The following is a 21585-nucleotide window of genomic DNA, read 5'->3' on the forward strand; positions in this document are numbered from 1 at the left end:
AGAGAGAGAGAGAATGTATGCAGAGCTTTATATAGCCACAGTCATCCAGGAAGAAGGAATGCCCTGGATGCTGGTGACCATATTTGAACAGTGTGTCTGCTACAGGCAGATTGCACACACTGACTACAAACTGTAACTTACACTTAAACACTCACCTCCCCTTCGTCATCACACTGAGTGTGTGTGTGTGTAAGCTTTGTGTTGTAGTTCCACTGGATCACCACTATTAGGCAATGTAATGCCTTGTGTAGTAGTGACAGGGGAGCTCTGACTTTTCCTGACTCACAGGGAGCAAACTTCTCTCTCTCTTTCCAGCCCTTTCTCGTTTCTTCTCTCTGACAATCTGTTCTGCTGACTGACAACATCCACTCGGATCCTGTGTAGGAAACTACCCCCACCTCCGCTCTTTATTTGTTACTCTTCACTTTGTCCGTGCTGATCTGTGACTTGTATACTTTTGGAGCAGTGCTGGTGCTGGTGCTTGAGCGTGCACGCTTTTGAGCTCCGTGTGTGTGTGTATATGTGTGTGTTTGTGTGCGCGTGAGTCAGTATGCCATGTCGTCCCCTGGCTCGTCGTTTGTGCAGATAAAGCATGAGGACCTGCTCTTCTATGAGAACTGTGGAGGAGGCAGCTTTGGGAGCGTCTACAGAGCCCTTTGGATATCCCAGGACAAGGAAGTGGCGGTGAAGAAGCTTCTGAAGATTGACAAAGAGGTAGGGAGGAGACACACACACACAAACAAACACAGAGCAGTGACACACTTCTGCAGCAGAGACACATCATTTTAAGTTCCAAACTGCCGCATCGCTGCTTTAGTTTCTAAGAATTTGCCAGGTTCTCTTTGGACACCCAAAGCCCCCTTCCCCTCCTCCGCTGTTGCCGTTGAACATGTGTTTATCTTAAACATACCTCTCCCTGTCTCCCCTCCTCTGCCCACCCTTTGTGGATGGAGCGGTTTTATTTATGCCAGCCCCACTCCCCTGTTCCTCCCATTGTATTTTAGGGCGAGGTGTGTGGTCATTTGGGGCTTCATGTACTGCAGTTCAGGCCGGGTGGTTTTCCAGTATGATCCCAATAGTAATCCTCACGTAATTTCCTTCCATGTGTTTAATACTGGGCTGGTGGAGGCTCACGACCCTGAGTTTCAGGAAACCCTTAGAAGTTAGTGTGACCTGTAGGTGAATCGGGCATGTTGATGTTGTGGCAGCAGATTTAAACAATGTTAAGTATAATGTGCACATATATTAAAGACAAATATAAGGAACTGAGGTAAAGCACTGTCATACATGGGCCAACTGTACAGAGTGAGCGAGCAGAATCTGATTTGTTGTCTGACTTATGTCTCTTACACTCACTTTCTCACAAACACACACAAACACACGCAGGGTGGGCAGACATGCATGAAAGCGTGTGTGTACAGTTCATGTGTAAATACAAATTGATGGATCGTGAGAGAACTTCAGCTCCTTTCTCTGCAACATGACTGTTTAACAGCCTAACAAAAGCATTAAAATCATATTTCAAGTTTTGCACAAACAGCACATTCACACAGTAGTGGAAGAGGTACTCAAATCATTACAAATAATTACAAATCATCAAAGTTACAATAGCAACACCACACTATGGTAATAGTCTGTTACAAGTGCATTAAAAAGTACAGACATATGAGCAACAAAAATGTACTTAGTATCAAAAAAGTAGTATCAAAAATAAAAGTATCAAAAATAAAAGTACTTGCATATGCAGTATGCAGAAAGGCTTGTTATTGTTTTATATCCACAGTTGTCAAATAGAAGTAGTGAAAACATTTTTAGGTTTAGCCTTTTAATAAACCTGCTGGGCATTCTGCCTTTTCCTGCACTTTATAATATTTGTTATCGTTGTCATTTTGTGTATTTTAAATTGTGTACAAATAAAAACATAACAAGCATGAACAGTTTAAAGTACAATATATCCCTTGCAAACAAAGAGAAGTAAAAGTATTAAGTAACATAAAATGGTGTAAAAATAGTGTGTATAAAATAGAAAAAGAACCTCAAAATCAGACTTAATGCAGTACTTGAGTCATTGTACTTGTTTGTTTTCCAACACTGCATTCACAAATGTAAAACTGCTTGTGCAGATGCATCCACACAAACTGATGCTGTCCACATTGATAACCTCATATGTGGGAATAAAATCAATAAACTGAAAACTTAACTATATTTTGGTGCAATTTGTTGTGCAAATTCATATAATTTATGGTTCGTTATTATGTTGCTTGGCAACAGTTACATATTCCACATATGCAGAGGGTATGACCTGTATGTCAGTTCAGATTAATGGCGTGTTTGTCACTGCAATGTGGAAGATCTTTGTTCTGAGACTCGACCAGTGGTACGAAAGAGGGTCAGAGCTCAGCTCAAGCATCCTACAGATGCTGTTAGAAATAACTTTAAAATTGGATGACAAGTTAAAAGCCATAAAAATTGGGTTTTAAGTCTAGCAGGAATAATTAAATATAATCTTTCCTTCCCAATGACAGATATTGGAAAACTGCAGGAGGACTCTGATGAAGGTATTCATATCTCATGTCTCTTGTTTCTCTTTTTTCTGTCTCCAGGCTGAGATTCTTAGTGTCCTGAGTCATAAGAACATCATTCAGTTTTATGGAGCCGTGCTGGAATCTCCCAACTATGGCATTGTCACAGGTCAGACCCCATTTGTGTGTTTGAGTGCTTGAGTATGTTAATATTTCCCTTTCAACATAAAACTTGAACATATAACTGTGGGAGCATTTTAAGCCCCAACTTCATTCAGATAAGAGTAAGCTTTTGAATAAGTGCTCTATAAATTTAGATGGGTTGTTATCTTTGGAGTTACTACCTAATGGATCAAAGTAACATCATGTGTTTAAGTGTAAGTTAGGTATTTTTCAACCAGGAGCCTTTTTTTCCCAAGGTTTTTTGTCAAAGGGACTAACGAGAACAACAGTTTTTGAAATTGATCCAATATTGAATGAGAGCCAAACCGGCTGCACTGTAACCACTTGGGGGAATTATACACTGTCAGTTTACAGCCACTAAAATGCTTGTTGCACTAAAAGTTTCTGACGACATTATGGAAAGGATACTTAAAGAGATTTCTGTCAAATTGTAAGATCCTTTTTGTGTAACCAGAGATAGCCATCACATATTGTACCAGACTCCATTTAAATAAACAGTAAATTTAGTGTATATACAGTAGAGTCAACATATTTCCACATCTGTCCGAGTGAATTAAGTGATTATTGCAACCAAACCAGACTTGTTGCTTGTTGGAACATCAGAAACACAAACCAGGATGTTTTTTGTGAGTTTTATCTTTTTTTCTGTGAACTGGTGATGGGGTGTATTTTATGGTGATAAAAGTACTGTTTATTTAAATGGAGTCTGGTGAATGTGACAACAGCAAATTTGGGGCAGTTTCTTGTTTAATATAAAGGATCTCATGCTTTAACAAAAAGATTATCTCTGTAGGGATCCTTTCCCTAAATTGTCAGACACTCAGAATAATAACCTAAGGCACATCAGTGGGAACATGCCCTGAGTGGTTATATCGAAGCCTGTTTTGCCATAGCAGATTTAGCTTTCTCGGTCAATATTGCAACAACTTCAAAAATTGCTGTTTCCATAGTCACTTAGACACAAAAACACGGGGAAATGGAATGCAGTACATATTCTTTAAAGTCATGTCTGGGCATGGAGGGGTCAGGGTTGGAGCAAGTTGTCCTCTAATATTAAACTGTGTGTGTGTATATTAGCTTTATTAGTGTGAATGTGATCCCTAATATGCCACTTACGTACACATTATCACATGCTCCAATGGCGGTACTTATGCGCGTGTTTTGAAGTATCGGCGTATACTCTAAGCACTAGTTCTTGCTGCGATTCCTGGCAGGACATTTGTAACTGAGACCAGCATGTTTGGACGTGGTTGTAATCCTGGATTGGGTCATATGGTTAAGATAAAGCACCGACACACCACTACAGACTTGTCCAGCAACAATTCTCACTGCAGCTGAGTCTAATAAAGTCCACCTCTTACTAAAAATAAAAGAGTACAGTAGGCACAAATAATAAGTGGTTCAGGAGATAGAGTCTGGTGCCAGTAAAGTGCATTTTGCATGTTGTACTTAACACTCCTTTGACTGGACATCATCCTCTGTCTGTCTTCTTATATCTTGAATTGTCAGACTAAAGAGGAAAATGGTAAAGGTTCAGAGTTCATAGAGATTATCTGGATTAGACAGTCAGGGTGTAAAGGTTGTGTGCTTTTATTCTGATCTGTGCTTCTTTGTGCGGTGTGCACTGCTTAACTGTGTGTGAAATTTTTTGAAACATTATATTATGTTGAAGTTAACCAAAACTGCAAAAAATATCCAAACAAGTACAAAAGCACTGAATTAATTTCGCTTGTTTAGAGCGTCACAAAGTTACAAAGTTTTTAAACGTATGGAGTGATATCTGCTGTGAATGTTTATTCTTTCAGTCGGCTATAGAAACCTCAGGTCTCACGGTGTTTCCGAGACAAGCTGAGGTCAGGACGTGACGGATTCCTTTCTTCATCTATTTCAGGCACGCTACTGCAAGTGTTTACATGATGTAGCCTACACTTCTACATGTAGCTACGTGCTAATGTCAGATAAAAATGTAATCTTGGTTGCCGATGATGTCAATTTCCTCACAATTTTGGATCACATTCTTACTGGAATGTGTCTGGTTGTGAGGACTTTGGTTTAGAAGCTTTAGTTGGTGAGGGAAACGTGTAATTTTGTTAACCAATGTTAATTTCTCCCTGGTTTTGGATCATTTTCCTGCTTGAACAGGTCCAGTTTTGTTAAGAAGCTTTTATTGGGGATTTTTTACGGTAGAATGTGGTGCTATATTCTGTTACAGCCATTCCCCAGCTGTGATGATGGTGGAGAAATGCAGAGATAAAAAAGACCTGCAGTGTTTAAAACAGAAGGTGAATACAGGTGTTTCAGCACAGAGTATGAGGAAAACAAATTGTTTTTTGAACATTAGAGCATGTAAACATTTTGTAGTAGAATTCCAAAATACAAACATGAACCTGAAAATAAGCATATTAGGTCCTCTTCAAAGATCAAACTCAAACCTTCAGTGCAGCCTGACATATTTGTATGGATGCCTTACACACTCATTACACACACGATTTCTCTTTTTTTTAAAGTTTTTTATTTTGAAGGGGTTTACATTTATTTGATAGCACATATATTAGCGTGAAATGGGGGAGAGAGGGAATGACTTGCAGCAAAAGGCTGCAGGTTTGAGTCGAACATGCGGCCGCTGCGGTAAGGACACAGCCTGTTGTACATGGGGCCCTCGCTCGACCAGGTGAACTACTGGGCGCCCCATGATTTCTCTTTCACTATTCACCTATAATGAAGGTTGCCTCTCTGTGTTCTTACAGAATATGCCAGTGGAGGGTCTCTGTATGAGTACCTATCCAGTGAGCAGAGTGAGGAGATGGACATGGAACACATCATGACATGGGCCATACAGATAGCCAAAGGTACATCTAGACTCGTGATATTTTTATCATCCTCAAGACTCTAGAGGACAATAAAAATATATTTGTGTCAGGGTTGAATCACTTATGCTGTGATACGAAGGAGAGGTAGAAGCACTGATATGATCACCAGTGTCCCGTGATACTGTGACATTCTAGTCATCATGCACCAGAGTTATTAATAGTTTACACAGCTTTTTATTTGTCTCTTAATCACCGTCTTTAACACATGTGTATTTAACACCAACAAGCTTTTTCCATTGGCCTGATAAAATATCTAGCAGCTGCAAAAGGCAAAAAAGAAAGACTCCAAATTATAAATATACAGAACAGTAAAACATATTACTTTGAACATGTTATATATATTTTTTAAAACCAAAATTTTGCAAATTAGGGCGGTGAATGATGGTGGTACAGAGGATGAAAAAGGAACATCTAGGTTTTTAAATGTTGCCTATCGTTGATTTTAAAGGGATAGTTCAGATTGTTTTATAGTGGAATTGTTTGAGGTACTTATCGATAGTCAGTGTATTACATACAGTAGATGTTGGTGTAGATGCCCTCAGTTTGGAGAAGCAGGCTGGAGTACCATACGGAAGCTAAGTGACTTACTGCTGTAGACAGGGGCAGCAGCTAAACATTTTAGTCACCTAAAAAACTCATTATCTGTCTCTGTGTCAACCATAAGCCGTGAAAATATTTTTTATATACACTTAAAGTTGTATTGATTGTTTTAGGTTGGACTTTTTAGTGGGTTAAAATATGATTGTGGTGATTGTTGCTGCCTCCTTCCATGGCAGTACATTGCTTAGCTTTGGTACTCCACCCTGCTTCATGAGGAAAAAAGTTACAGCCTGCACACTTACTCCATGCCACATAGGTTTATTCATGACGTTTTGATCCTACTTGGATCTTCGTTAGGTCAAAAGGGTCATTTTTGATCTGATGAAGATCCAAGTAGGATCGAAACGCTGTCTTGAATAAACTTGTGAGGCACTGAGTAAGTGTGCAGGCTTTACCTTTTTTCCCTCATTTACACAGTTTTTTGATAGCCTTGCACCTACGTGATGTGTCTACACTCTTTCAGCTCTACCCTGTGTCTCCAAACTGTCGAGTGCCAACTGCCATCTAATGTATTTAACACACCAAATATGAATGCATACCTCATACAACCTTACTTCAAAAAAATCTAAACTATCCCTTTAAGGTAACTGGACAGTGAAAAGTGACATATTAGTTATCAGTGGTATCCAACAGTCAACACTGTCAACTTTGCTCCCAATTTCAGATGAGACGAATCATATTACACACTGCTTCAGTTTGTTGAGGATAGTTGTTCTTTGCACTTATTATAACTTTTTCTGTAGCCCAAATGTTTTAACCTCAGTTCATAATGATTATACGGTTAACCTGAAGCTAGAAATATTTTACCAAAAAAAGCATTTTTTTGCCAGTTGTTCATGGTAATTGTCATTACAGGGATGCATTACCTCCATGCAGAAGCTCCAGTCAAAGTCATTCACAGAGACCTCAAGTCACGGAACGGTAACACGTTATAGCATCTTGATTTGTTTCCTCAAACTCCTTATTTTATACACATCTAAACATGAGATCTCTTTGTATGATCACTGCAGTATATTTATATATCATGTCGCACAGCTTTGACTGGTTTCTCCGTTATCTCTTTCACAGTGGTAATGACAGCCGACAGAGTGCTGAAGGTGAGTGTCTTGTGATTTACAGACAACCACATATGAGCATTTTTCATTGACTTGAGAGGTAATTCTGTGTTTTCTTCACTGCTCTCTCTGTTGGAATTCAGATTTGTGACTTTGGGGCGTCTAAGTTTCTGTCTCACACCACCCATATGACGGTGGTGGGCACTTTTCCCTGGATGGCTCCTGAAGTCATTCAGAGCCTGCCTGTCTCAGAGACCTGTGACACTTACTCCTACGGTGTGGTGAGTTAGTAGCACTGTATAAATATCAGTATTGTAAGGAACCAAACTACCATCCTCATTTTTATATAGAATGTAGTATTGAAAAATGTCACCTACTGACAGCTGGAAATAGATTACATAAAAAATAATTACTGGTGTCTCGAGATACAAAGTGAAATTTAAGACTTTTTAAAGACGTTTTTCATTCCACTTTAAATAAAATTTAGGACCAAACTTGATGGAAATAGAGGAGGCGAAAATAGGAGTATTGCACGCAAAAAGGTGTTGTGTCAAAGTCTGTTCCCTCTTCAAATTGTTTTAAGCTCTCTTTAAAATGATATTTCCTGGAAATTCTCACAGTGACATGACTCAAAAACATTTAAGACCCACCCAATCTCAACTGAGGACAGTTTAATCCTTTTAAGACCCTTTGTTGTAAATGTGCATTTGAGACACTTTAAGACCTGTTAAGTACCCATGGCCGCCCTGTTTAAAGACTTTTATTCAGGCAAGATTCTTGTATGGTTTCCTGTATTCAGACATCTAAGAAGTTTATGTTATATTAATAAAGGCTTTTGAAAAAAAAGTTTATATTCTTTAAAGTTATGTATCAGAAAAGTACTGTTTGGTTCCAGTGTCAGCAGTAGTTTGAATTAATTCCTGATTATTCCCAGTCCTACTGTGTTGGGTTGGGTATCTTGGTTTGATTTTGTATTGCCAAAAAATATAGATTTATTAATATGTATCGATTCTAAATATTTGAAAGGGTTTAATAACTCATTTTCTGCAGTATTGATACACTGTTGCATTTTCATGGTGGTCACCATAGTTCAAAGCCCATCCGCAACGAGTTGAACAGCGTCAGAAAAACACTAATTTTTAACATGAAACTTCTTTATTCCGTGATTTTAGTGGTTTTAATCACCTAGTTTGTTCATTTTGGAGAGGAAGAGCCAGATAATTTAGCCCTGGTTTAAACCTCCTGAACAATACACACTGAAGAAATCCTGACTGGAAATTCATATTTCAATCTTGCAATCTGCAACCTTCACTGCTAGAAGCCACTAAACCCTACGCACAGCTCCTTTAATAATAATTTTAAATTGTATGCCCTCAATTGTCAGTTTTTCTCTGTGGATTCAAAATGGTACTGGATATCGATATTATTTGATATTTTCTATCAAAGTTAGAAATTCCACTATTGTGACAACACTAAACAAGACATCTTTACAACTATTCAGGACTGTTACATAAAATAAAACAAAACTGCTACCAGCAAATGAAAGAAATGATGTCTGTCTGAATTAAGCAACACGGTCTGTTTTGTGCTCAGGTACTGTGGGAGATGCTGACTCGGGAGGTTCCTTTCAAAGGTTTCGAAGGGCTGCAGGTTGCATGGCTGGTGGTGGAAAAACAAGAGGTAACCCCCCTTAAAACACACACACAAAAACACACAGGTGAGCACACCTTTGTGAACACGCTGTCAGCATGTAGACCCGCCAGAGTTTGAGAAGGCTGGAGGAACAATGCGATGCTCTCATGGTTTCCACTGCGAGCTGGTGAGGCTGAGGCTGGGTATTTTTATGCCTGATGTCAGATCTCTGCTCTTGTAAGGCCTGGATACACAGCAGTGGAGCTCGGCCAGACCCCCCCCCCCCTCTGGCTAAAGCTTTTACGAGAGAGAGAGAAAGTGGGAGAAAAGAGGAAAGATTGCTGTGATAGCAGGGCTGATTCAAGAGCTTTATGAGAGGTGGGGGGATGACGGTTAAACCGTGAATGTGTTTCAGTTATTGACGTGTCTGAATCCCCCACAACAGCCACACAAACACACACACACACACACACACACACACACACACACACACACACACACACACACTGGGGGCCAACAAACAACTTGGAGAACATGATTCCTGCGTAGCTATTGGCTAATCTCCAAATACTCTCCCTAAATAACTCCCCCCCCTCTCTCTCTGTCTTTCCCGTTCCCAGTCTCCCTCTGATTTTCCCCTCCATTGCTATACCTCTCCTCCTGACCCTCTTACTTGCCCTCTCTCCACTCAGAGTCGGTGATATTTTAGGATTAATCCCCAGAGAAAACAGTTTCCATTTACTGCACAGCACTATGGAGCTGTCTGGGCTCATTCAGACCTTTGGTGATGCCAAGAGGATCTTAGAGACGCTATCTAAGTTTAATGTTTTTACTGCAGTTTATATGTTACAGGAAGATAAACAGAGACCCAGACACAGATTTAGTCTACATTATACCTTAAACAAATGATTAGATTACAAATTTATTAGTCTGTAATGTGTGATACAATTTTAAATATATAAACACACAAAACTTAACCTACTAAGACAGCCCCCTGTTTCATAGTGTGCCTGTATTTCCTGGAATATCACCAGTTTTAAAGGCCCAATATGAAGTCAGAGCATTAAAGTTTTCTGTATTTTTTCCCTACTGAGATCTCCTCGCTGTTTTGAGGTGGGTGGGACTGGAAAAAATGTGATGTCATGTACACTGTACTTCTGGGAGCCAATAAGGATTGAGCAATATTTGATTCAAAATGAGTTGACAGCAGTGGGGCTGATTGCCCGTCTAAATCAATCTGATCAAACCACACCCAGGCAAGACACTGATAAAGCACTGCAGCTGAGTTCATGAGAGTTTAAACTCCCAATAAATAATACCTAAATATGTTTAGCCATATTTGTGGCTGTTAGTGAAATGTCTTGAGAAATATTTGAAGGATTGCCATGAAATCTTGTACAGACACTCATGGTCTTCAGAGGATTAATTCTCTTGATTTTCTTGTAGCCACCATCATGTCAGAATTTAATTTGTCCAATACTTTGTTTATGACTAAATACCTGCAAAACTAATTACATTCCCATCAGCCTCAGCTTTACTTTGTGTAAAGTACTAATTGGCAAATGTTAACATGCTAACATGCTAAACTAATATAGTAAACATCACACCTGCTAAAAATCAGCATTTGAGCATTGTCACCGTGAGCATGTTAGCATGGGGATATTAGCCTTTAGTTCAAAGCTCCACTGTGCTTCGATACAGCCTCACAGAGCCAACAGCGTGGCTGTAGACTCTTAACTTTGATTTTTGCCTGTTTTCTGTTGTAGGGATGCACAATATTGGATTTTTGCCGATATGACGACATTTTGGCCTCATGTTGGCCCACTGCAGATACTGATAAATGCACATATTTTTTTTCCGCCCAATTACAGAGATCATGAAGTCTCTCTTATTGTGACATTAACATGTTATTATGCTTACTTTTATCATGATGGCCTGCTGGCAGATACAGACATAAAATACAATATTTTTTATACATACGCAGATTCTTTAGGCAAAATAAAAGTACTTCAACTTTAGTGACATGTAAAACATACCATATTTATTTTTATTTAACATTTAAAAAAATAAAAATGTAAAATTCATCCAACCTTAACAGGATTCTCTCCCAGGGCAAATTTGACTAATTTTGACACATGAATTTTTTTATTTTTTTTTAAATGGCAAAAAACTAACTTACACAATATACAGCATGGGGAACACAACATATTATGCTTTGTGTCCAAAGCTCCCTCTGCCCACCTAACAATACTCAAGCTTATATGTTTTCAGATTCCCCCAACAAATACTATAACACATACAGATGTACAATACAGACACAGGCCCACATACATACAGGCATAATCTAACACATGCTTACATACACACACGTATACACAAATGCGCAATAGTATGTCTAGAAGTAGGTGAATGGGCCACAACAAGTAACACAATGATAAGTTTAAGTAGATAAATGATAATGATAATATCAATAATAATAGTGGTTGTAATAGTAATGAAACAATACGTGTAATTAGATAAATAAGTCTTCATCAGTATAATGTGGTCCTAACTGGGCCAAGAGCACTCCACCAGACATAGCAATCAACAATTAAAGTTATATAGGTGAAGTATCATCTTATCAGCCTGTCATATCAACAGAAATGTTCATTTTTGGCCGATAATTGCCGATATTCATTTCAGAAACATTTATCTGCTGATACAGATGACGTCTTGATGTTATGGTGCATCCCTATTATTTAGTCGTGAATATTTTGGAGAAATAATTTTAAAAAAAAAACAAGATTTCAGGGGGCTCTAAATGGTTGTTAGTAGGTTAAATTCTTTTTAAAAACAAAGAGGTGTGATATGGCTTCTCTGTTCAAAAGTAAAAAGCTTCTGCTTCTTGTGTTTGTGTGTCTGGGTATCTAGAGGCTGACCATCCCCACCAGCTGTCCAGCAAGTTTTGCAGAGCTGATGAGGAAATGTTGGCAAGCAGACCCAAAGGTAAGTTCAACGGACCATGGATACAAGGATTTGTGTCCTACAAATGTCTCTCTTGCCTCCTTAAGCGTTTGAGGACATTGAAAATAGGTGTCAGCTGGTCATTTTATCTTTTGTGCATGCATAAACCTACAGGAGCGTCCACAGTTCAAACAAGTGCTGGTAACCCTGGAGACCATGGCCAACGACAGCAGGCTACCGGACCAGTGTAACTCCTTCCTACATAACAAGGACCAGTGGAGGTACAGACACACACAAATACACACACACACTCATACAGTCTTGTAGACATGCTAAATAAAACACTGAGTGCGTCTGCACTGCGTCTGAACATGAGGCAGGTCCTTTTCTGAGTGTATACAGTCAAGTGTTGCTCAGAATGACAAATGCAGTCTGTGATTTACTTTATTCCAAATAAACCTCAAAATGCATGCACAATTATTAGTAACACACGTGCATACATACACAGTTCTGTGGACTCTAAAGCTCAGGAGAGAAGTTGAATGTGTGACCCTGTGCTCTACTTCAGTCTATAATAAGCTCTCTGGAAAGGGTCCATGGAAGAGATTCCTCCACTCCTCCTCTCTGCCCTCGCTCTGGGGGGAGGGTGCAGGGAAGAGGTGGAGGAGAAATCAAATATGAGCTGAAGAAGAGAAGTTCACAAAGCAACAGAAATCTGTTGGGTGCATGTGAAATCTAAAAGACTGAACAAGGGAGAAACTGTGAGGATAGAGGAGAGCGAGAGAGGACAGGCAACAGGGGTGAGATGGGAGAGAGAGAGAGAGGTGGGGGACGAAGCAGAGGAGAGAAGGTGTGAGATTCTGTGCATATTTAACATGAGTACAGCGAGGCAATCAATTCTGAGTGAAGTTTTGGGTACGGGTGGAAAAAGTTGGACAAGGAAAGGGGGAGGCGGAGAGGAGGAGGGGGAGGAAGAGTGAAGGAGGTGAAGGGGCGGGATGAATGAATAGGGAGGTATGGAAGGAACACAGGAGGAGGTATGGCTGTGCGTCAGTTGTGTCTATATTTAGTTGCTGTGAGAGTTGATTGTGTTTGTGAATGCAGGATTAAGGACAGTCACTCACTAACTCTCACAGTGACCTCTGGTGGTTAGAGGCGGTGCTGCAGCTGAAGATTTGACTCAATTCACATGGGCAATATTGTCTTCTGCAGGAATAATCAAGTTAACTAAAAATTATGTCATTTGGCTTACTGTAGGAAAGCATAATGCACTAATTGTAAAACTGGATTGTTTTTTTAATGTTGTCAGTGTATCAGAGCTGCAGCTCAGCTGTAAGCCAAATACCTGAAGTTATAATAGATAACAACAATCCAGTTTCTTAGTACATAATAATTCTTAACATTTGTATGTAATGTGTTGATACTGAAATAGTGAGAAAATTCAGAAAGAGTACAGAAATGCAAGATTTTAGTGTGCAATGCACAAAAAAAATGTAAAAAAATATTTTGGTGACATTGACAAAGACTGCAGTTTAAATGGGCAGCATCCATGCATGTATAGCATAATTTCCACTTACAGTACATTGTACTTTGAACATGTAGTACATTGATTTCTCATGGCCAACAATGGCACTACCACATGTGAACCAAAACAACTAATCCATACTGGGAATCTCTTATGTAGCTGTCAGTTATGTCAGTCACTGCTCATGAACTGAGGTCAAACGATCAAACTAGGCAGCGCTGATAAATACAAATCAAGATTCTGTCACTGCAGTGCTTATTTCTTACCTCAATTCCCTTTAAATTCCTTTCTTTTTTCACTTTTAGCTGTAAAATCAGAAAGTTTGTGACCTGACTGCCATGTTAGGCACAGCAGACTTAAGGGTCGCACCTCAAAAGTTATAGATTCGAATCATCAGTCGGAGACTCTTCAGTAAAAACTGTAATTGCGTCAAGTTAAGCTGTTTTTCTATTTTTGCTTGTTTTTTTTTCAATAGCCAGTGTGCGGTGCAGTTGTACTTCAGGGGACGTTTTGGTCCCCAGAGTTTGCTGCAGAGTGAGTGCTTTTGACTTTCACGCTACTCTTTGGTACAGAGAGCTGCAGACATGATGCAGCTGCTCAGAGGAAGGTTGACTTGGAGCTTTAAGGCTCTGAGAGAACATTATCTTCTCTCTCCTGCTGAGAAGTGGGGAATTTACAGCTCACTGCAACTGAAAATGACAAAGTCTCTGGCTTTTGATGGATATCTATGTCTGCAAAAAGGTCGTTGTGCATGTCCTATCCGCTGTTAACTTATTTATATTATAACATGAATGCCACTGTCACACTGAACGTCTTGCTCAACACATTCAGACTCTCAAACTTTATATGGAAAGGAAAAATTGACGAAAATTCGTATTGATCAGCCTAATCTGATTTAACTGGCATCGTTAAGCACATTCTCATTTTACAGCTAAAAAGTGCATAAAATATGTTTCTGACAGCATTTCATTTGAGGAATAGGCAATGCAGTAACAGAATATTAGTTTATATTTGACATGATTGACAGCTGCCTTAGCGATTCCTCAGCTCTAACTGGTTCTTTTTAACAACAATAGTAGATTCAAACAAATGCCAAATGACCAAGGGGCAGAGAAACCTTTTTTTTTCCACGTGTCACATGCACTACTGTTTGGATGTAGAAAATATAACAAAAAAGTTATTTTCTTAAAAGTAACCAACCTTAGCTTTAGCTGCAAAGATAGCCAACAGTATCAACCATTGACACAGGTTACTGTTTGTATGTAGTACTGTATATTATTACATGTGTTGTAGTTGCAGAACTCTACAGTACAAACCAAAGCAAAATTAAGGCACATTGGTCATGGGTGATATTTAGGGCTTTAACTTTTAAAAGAAGCCTTTTGGGGGAAAAAAAGTAAAAAAAAATTAACACCACATACTCATGCAACTGAAATACTCTCTTGCTGCAGTAAACTTGCTGTTATAATTAGGCCACATGCACAAACTCAAGATAAGTGATGTATACTCCGTCTGCGTGTCGTACTACAGGTGTGAAATCGAGTCCACCTTGGAGCGCCTTCGGAAACTGGAGAGGGAGCTTTACTCCAAAGAGAAGGAGCTGGAAGAGAGGGAGAGGAGGCTTCGGCTGTGGGAGGAGAGGCTGATGGAGAGGTCCAACATGTCTCCCAGTCCGACCTCTCTACTCATGGAGCGCTCAAACATCTCACCAGTAAGTGCAAGTAGCGTAATGTGACATCCAAAAAGAAAATTGAATACATTTTTAGGATCTTGGCTTTCGTCTTCCTTCCTTCTCTCTGACTTCAGTTCTTCCCACCAATGTCCATCGGCTCGTCCGGCTCCTTCTTCCGCTCGCACTCTCAGGACTCCAATAGCGCCGGGGTCAGCAGTGCTGGCGTCAGCTGCCTCCTCCGCACCCTCAGCAACGGAGACACGGAGAGGGGGGGCAGTGCAGTCCTGGAGAGGGGGATGGGTTCGCTCGACAGCGGGAGGCTGCACGCCGTGTTCCGAGGGTTGCAGGGGAGGTTCGGAGAGCAGGACGAGGAAGAGGAAGGAACGCTGGAGGAGAAAGGGTGGGGGCAGAGGGAGAGAGACGAGAGCTTGGAGGGAGGAAGGGTGCAGGTGACACTCAGGAGCTTCCCAGGCGGTGTAGTGGAGAGGGAGGAGAGGACGTGGGAGGAGGGGGACCGGGAGAGAGGAGGGATGCAGAGGAGCAGGGTGACCACCATAGTCCGAGGGTTTTCGGGTGGGTTTGGAGAGGCGGAAGGGGAGAGGGAGAAGGAGGGAGGATGGGAGATAGAGAAACTGGGGGACCGGCTGGATGAGAGAGGAATGGAGGGAGGTATAGAGGGAGGGAGGCTCCCGACAATGTTCAAGGGTCTCCACGGGAGTTTGGGGGGCTTGGGGGACATGCTGTCCTTAGACATGGATGACATGGGGGACATGGAGAGACTAGGTGACATGGACATGAACATGAACATGGGCGACTTGGGAGTGATGAAGGTCAGGAGTGAGATGGGGGTCAGGGGTCGCAGGAGTGACATGGGAGTCGTGGTCCAGGGAGTCAGAGGTGACCGCAGCGAGGCCATCAGCCAAAAGATTAGAGGCGAAGTCATTGGTCACTCGGGGGTGCAGGTGAGCATGCGCGCTTCGTCCAATCAGAACTCTGTGAAGAGCTGCAGCGTGCGACATGGAACCAAAATCAACATGGCGACTGCAGCCATGGACATGATGGAGCTCGACTGGTCCGACAGCGACTAGACGACAGACGAGCACACACATACGCACAGAAAACACACATAGGAACACACACAAAGGCCAAACTAGAAAGATTTCGACTTGTTAGCACAGACTGTATCTGAGCTACAGTATGTGCTTTAGAATCTCCAGTAGAAAATGTAAGGAGCCCCTAAAGGAACGAGGGGGAGAAAAAAAGTTGGATGGTTAAAAGAAAAAATTTTGATAGTGAAAACCAAGAAACTTTTGCATTCTGCCAAGAAACTTTTTGTCTTTTTCACCATCTAATTTTCACTATCTAATTTTCACATTTTTTTCCACAATCATTTTTTTCCACCATTTTTTTACCATGTATTTTTTTTCCTCACTAGCTATTTATTTCACCATCTATTTTTTTTTTCACTTTGTCATTTTTTCCCCCAAACCATCTAATTTTTTTCCTCCCCCATGTCTCTTAAGGGACTTTGTAAAAAGAGCTGGTTACACACTTTTCTTTTGTTAATTTTTTTATTGAATAGATGGATACTATACCCATGTGTACTGTGAAGTAGGAAGGAGCAAAAAGACAATTCGAGGTTGTCTTGTCATGTCAGAATGACTTCACCTGTGTAATTTAATGTGCTATTAAAACTGCTGCATAACATACTGTAAGAGGTACAAGTGTTACAAAATAACACACTTGATCGCAGCTCTAATGAGGCAGCACTGGCTGACTTTTTTCCTGCTTATCTTGTAGTTAATAGATTTGATTTGTTCGAAACAAGCTTTGACTTTATCAGTTCTAACTGTGATTCTAGTGTGTGAATTTTTTTGGCATTTCTTTCGGTATATTTTATCATTTTTCAATAAAAAGAAAAGAAACTCTAATTCCACTCCTGTAATTTTGCTTAATAAGTCTTCAGTATATGTGTATATGTAAAGTTTTATACATTTAACAATAAGGATGACAAGTTTACGATCACATATGGTACACATATACCTGGCCCTATAAAATAAAATCCATCTCAAATTCCGAATCTTGATCCCAGATCCCTAAAACTGGCTCTCACACACTGAGCAGCAGAGCCACTCCTGCCAGCACCCACTTGGCGGACCGCTCCCTGGTTTTGAGGCTAAAAGTCCAAACATATGTAGGTCCTCTGACCTTGGTCTTGTAGAGTGGACACTCGTAGATATTCCTGGTCTCCTGGCGGTCATTGGGCACAGCTCGGACTGAGATAACGGGCATGGGTGGGGTCAGTTCCTTCAGACGGGCTTCAGTGATCACCCCAGCCTGAGTGTCCCACCTTGCACCTGTGGGAAACAAAAATGGGATTAACATGTTTTCAAAGATGAGGGAATCTAGACATTATAAAACAGGTGGGAAGCTAGAAGGGTAACTTCATTTTTTTTCAACCTGCACACTAATTTCCTGTGTTTTTGTAATGTGGTAACTAATAGGAAGTTTTTAGAGAACACTCGCAGAGGTGAACACTCGCACTGTAATTTAAATTTATTCCCTGATCGAAAGATCATCAACTCTGATTTGGTTGAAATAAAAACTTAATTCTCCCTGTTAGATGTGACGATATGCTGACTCTATAAACACTAAAATTCTTGTTAATTTGAATAGAGTCTGGCGAGTTTGGTGATGCCGATGATCTGGGCTGTTTCTGGTTGATCTCAGACCAGCGAGAAAACTAGAACCCTCCATGTTGTCCCACAATAGAGTAAATGAAAGATTGTTTTTCTACCTTCCAAATAGAGTCCATATACGTATGCACCCTCCCTTGCAGGTTGGTTGAACTCTTCCTTAAACTTCATAGTCACATCAACTGTAAGGGTCGTTCTTACGTGCCAGAGACTGCATCACCGCTGAAAAAAGCAAAACAATACATCTGCTGTGCAAAACAAAAGTGTCGCAAAAACGGCAAAATTTGACATGTCAAATAAAAAAATGGCTAAAAATGATATACACATATATATACAAAGTGGAAAAACAGGCCAAAGAAGGCCAAGGACGTCATAATTTAGCATGTCAAAAATATGGCTGAAAACACCTTTATATTTTATGGCGAAAAATGTCAAATTTTGACCTTGAATTTCGATTTTGTGAACCATTTCTGTCATGCTAAATCATGATGTTTTTTGCCTTCTTTGGCCTTAATTTCCACTTTGTGTGCTTTGACGCGTCTCTACAAGCGATAATATGATGTTTTTTGTCATTTTTCTGACATGCTAAATTATGATGTTTTTGGCCTTTTTTTTTCCACTTTGTATACGAAGTCACGTCTCTACAGGCTATAATATGTTGTTTTAAGCAATTTTTATGACATACCAAAATTTGATGTTTTTCGACAAACAATATACTATGGCGATTTTGGCCATTTTTACGACATGCTAAACTATGGCGTTTTTTGCCTTCGTCTGCCTTTTTCCCACTTTGTATGGTATGACACGTCTTTTTTAGGAGGCAAGTTTTTGGGATTCAAAATTTCACTTTTTTCGACTTTTGGACATACTATACTATTGCCTTTTTGGCCAGTTTTTGACATGGTAAATTATGAGGTTTTGGGGCTTTTTGGTCTTTCTTCCCACTTTGTGTCCTATGACACATCTCTGTAAGCTATTCTAAGTTATTTTCAGCCATTTTTAGGAGCACTGAAAATTTGACTTTTTTCGACATACTATACTATTGCCTTTTTGGGCATTTTTTTTTGATATGCTAAATTATAATTTTTTTGGGCTTCTTTGGCCTTTAATCCCACTTTCTATACTATGACACGCCTACAAGCTATTCTGTCATTTTAAGCTATTTTAGGGAGCAGTGAAAGTTGGACTCTTTTTGACATATTATACTATTGCCTTTTTAGCCATTTTTTTGGCATGCTAAATTATGAGGTTTTGGGGCTTTTTGGGACTTTATTCCCATTTTGTATACTATGACACATCTCTATGAGCTACTGTATATCGTTTTCAGTCATTTTTAGGAGCAGTGAAAATTTGACTTTTTTCAACATACTACACTTGCCTGTTTGACCATTTTTTGACATGCTAAATTATGTGTTTTTTGGGCATTTTTGGCATTTATTCCCACTTTGTATACTATGACACGCCTCTACAAGCTATTCTACATCGTTTTAAGCAACTTTTAGGAGCAGTGAAAATTGGACTCATTTTGACATACCATACTACTGCCTTTGTAGCCTTTTTTAAATTTTTTTTTTTTTTTACATATGATAGTATTTCCTTCTTGGCCATATTTTGGGGCTTTTTTGGACTTTGTCTACACTTTCTATACTATGACGCATCTCTACAATCTATAATTTATCATTTTCAGCCATTTTTGGGATGGGTCAAAATTTGACATTATTCGCCATGGTATAGTATGCGATGTTCGGCCATTTTTTTCAACATGTAAAATTATGACATTTTTGGCCTTTTTTGGATGTTGTTTCCACTTTGTGTACTATGACATATCTCTTCAAGATATAATATGTGATTTTCAGCCATTTTTGGAACGGGTCAAAATTTGACAGTTTTCACCATAGTGTACTATGCGATTTTTGGCCATTTTTTCAACATGCTAAATTATCACATTTCTGGCCGTAATTGGCCTTTGTTTCCAATTTGTATACTATGACGCTTCTCTACAAGCTATAACATGTCATTTTCAGCCATTTCTGGGATGGGTCAAAATGTGACATTTTTCGCCATAGTATAGTGATAATATAAGTTTTCTGTAATGACTTCTGAAGGATGGTGACACCTGTTGAAGCTTCAATCAGCACACATTTTATTTGAGTAAAAGTACAAGTATACAATTAAAATTACAATTACAACAAACATGAGTACAATAAACGAGCACAACATAAATGAAGATGAGAACAAAGATGAACTTAAACAAAGACTACATATGAGGACAAGTAAACAAAGACGAGTGCTTGGGTCAGATCAGACAGAGACATGACTAAATGCAGAATGACACAGAACACAGAAAGCTGGCTGACACCGATCACATGAAAAGGCAATAGTATTTACACAATGCTGTGACGTAGATGGTAGGTATCAATTGCTAATATGTCAGGTAGTAGACTTCTTTTGAGGAATGAGGCATGTGTTTGTGTTGCTAAGTTTACTGGCACAGGTAAGGCTCAGATATCCATGGTCAAGCATAACTAACAGGCACTAAGACTTCAACATATACAGGTAGGTCTTCCTTGAGGTAGACATAGAGTCTTGAACTAACAATGGAGGACGAATAATCATAAAGATACATACTAACATGTAGTATGTGATGTTTGGCCATTTTTTCAACATGCTAAATAATGATGTTTTTGGCATTTTTGGGCCTTTCTTGTCATTTTTCAGCCATTTTTGGGATGGGTCAAAATTTGACATTTTTCGCCATAGTATAGTATGTGATTTTTGGCCATTTCTTCAACATGTTAAATTATCATGTTTTTGGCAGTATTGGGCCTTTGTTTCCACGTTGTAACGTATAACGAGTCTCTACAGGTTATACTTTGTCATTTCCAGCAATGTTTTGGATGGGTCAAAATTTGACATTTTTTGCCATAGTATAGTATGCGATTTATGGCCATTTTTTCAACATGCTAAATTATCACGTTTATGGCCGTTTTGTGCCTTTGTTTCCACTTTGAATACTATGACGCATCTCTACAAGCTATAATATGTCCTTTTTAGCCATTTTTGGGACGGGTCAAAATTTGACATTTGTCGGCATAGTAGTATGCGATTTTTGGCCATTTCTTCAACATGCTAAATTATCATGTTTTTGGCAGTATTGGGTCTTTGTTTCGACCTTGTATACTATGACGTGTCTCTGCAAGCTATAATATGTCCTTTTTAACCATTTTTGGGATGGGTCAAATTTGACATTTTTCGCCATAGTATAGTACGTGATTTTTGGCCATTTTTTCAACATGCTGAATTTTTATGTTTTTGGCCATTTGGGGCCTTTGTTTCCACTTTGTAACTTATAACGCATCTCTACCAGCTATAACATATAATAATTCCAGCCATTTTTGGGACAGGTCAAAATTTGACATTTTTCGCCATAGAATGCGATTTATGGCCATTTTTTCAACATGCTAAATTATCACGTTTTTGGTTGTTTCGGGCCTTAGTTTCCACTCTGTATACTATGATGCGTCTCCACAAGCTATAATATGTCATTTCCAGCCATTTTTGGGAGGGGTCAAATTTGACTTTTTTCACCATAGTATAGTATGCGATTTTTGGACATTTCTTCAACATGCTAAATTATCATGTTTTTGGCAGTATTGGGCCTTTGTTTCCACGTTGTAACGTATAACGAGTCTCTACAGGTTATACTATGTCATTTCCAGCAATGTTTTGGACGGGTCAAAATTTGACATTTTTCGCCATAGAATGCGATTTATGGCCATTTTTTCAACATGCTAAATTATCATGTTTTTGGTCGCTTCGGGCCTTAGTTTCCACTCTGTATACTATGATGCGTCTCCACAAGCTATAATATGTCATTTCCAGCCATT

At 39.5% G+C, this 21585-nt stretch overlaps 1 protein-coding gene across 1 annotated transcript; it reads left to right on the top strand.

The window, feature by feature from the left end:
• The first annotated feature begins 54 nt into the window (after positions 1-54).
• On the top strand, positions 55-16933 carry LOC121951269 (uncharacterized). The gene is made up of 11 exons (XM_088085314.1): positions 55-714; positions 2604-2691; positions 5453-5554; positions 7031-7096; positions 7244-7272; positions 7374-7511; positions 8824-8910; positions 11773-11847; positions 11980-12086; positions 14861-15041; positions 15137-16933. Exons 1-11 carry the CDS (start codon positions 556-558, stop codon positions 16088-16090), a joined length of 1986 nt encoding a protein of 661 aa, XP_087941440.1. The 5' UTR covers positions 55-555; the 3' UTR covers positions 16091-16933.
• Positions 16934-21585: the final 4652 nt, after the last annotated feature.

Source organism: Plectropomus leopardus, chromosome 12 (assembly GCF_026936395.1).
Source record: "Plectropomus leopardus strain MGB_pleo_1.0 chromosome 12, ASM2693639v1, whole genome shotgun sequence".
Taxonomy (NCBI): Eukaryota; Metazoa; Chordata; class Actinopteri; order Perciformes; family Serranidae; genus Plectropomus; species Plectropomus leopardus.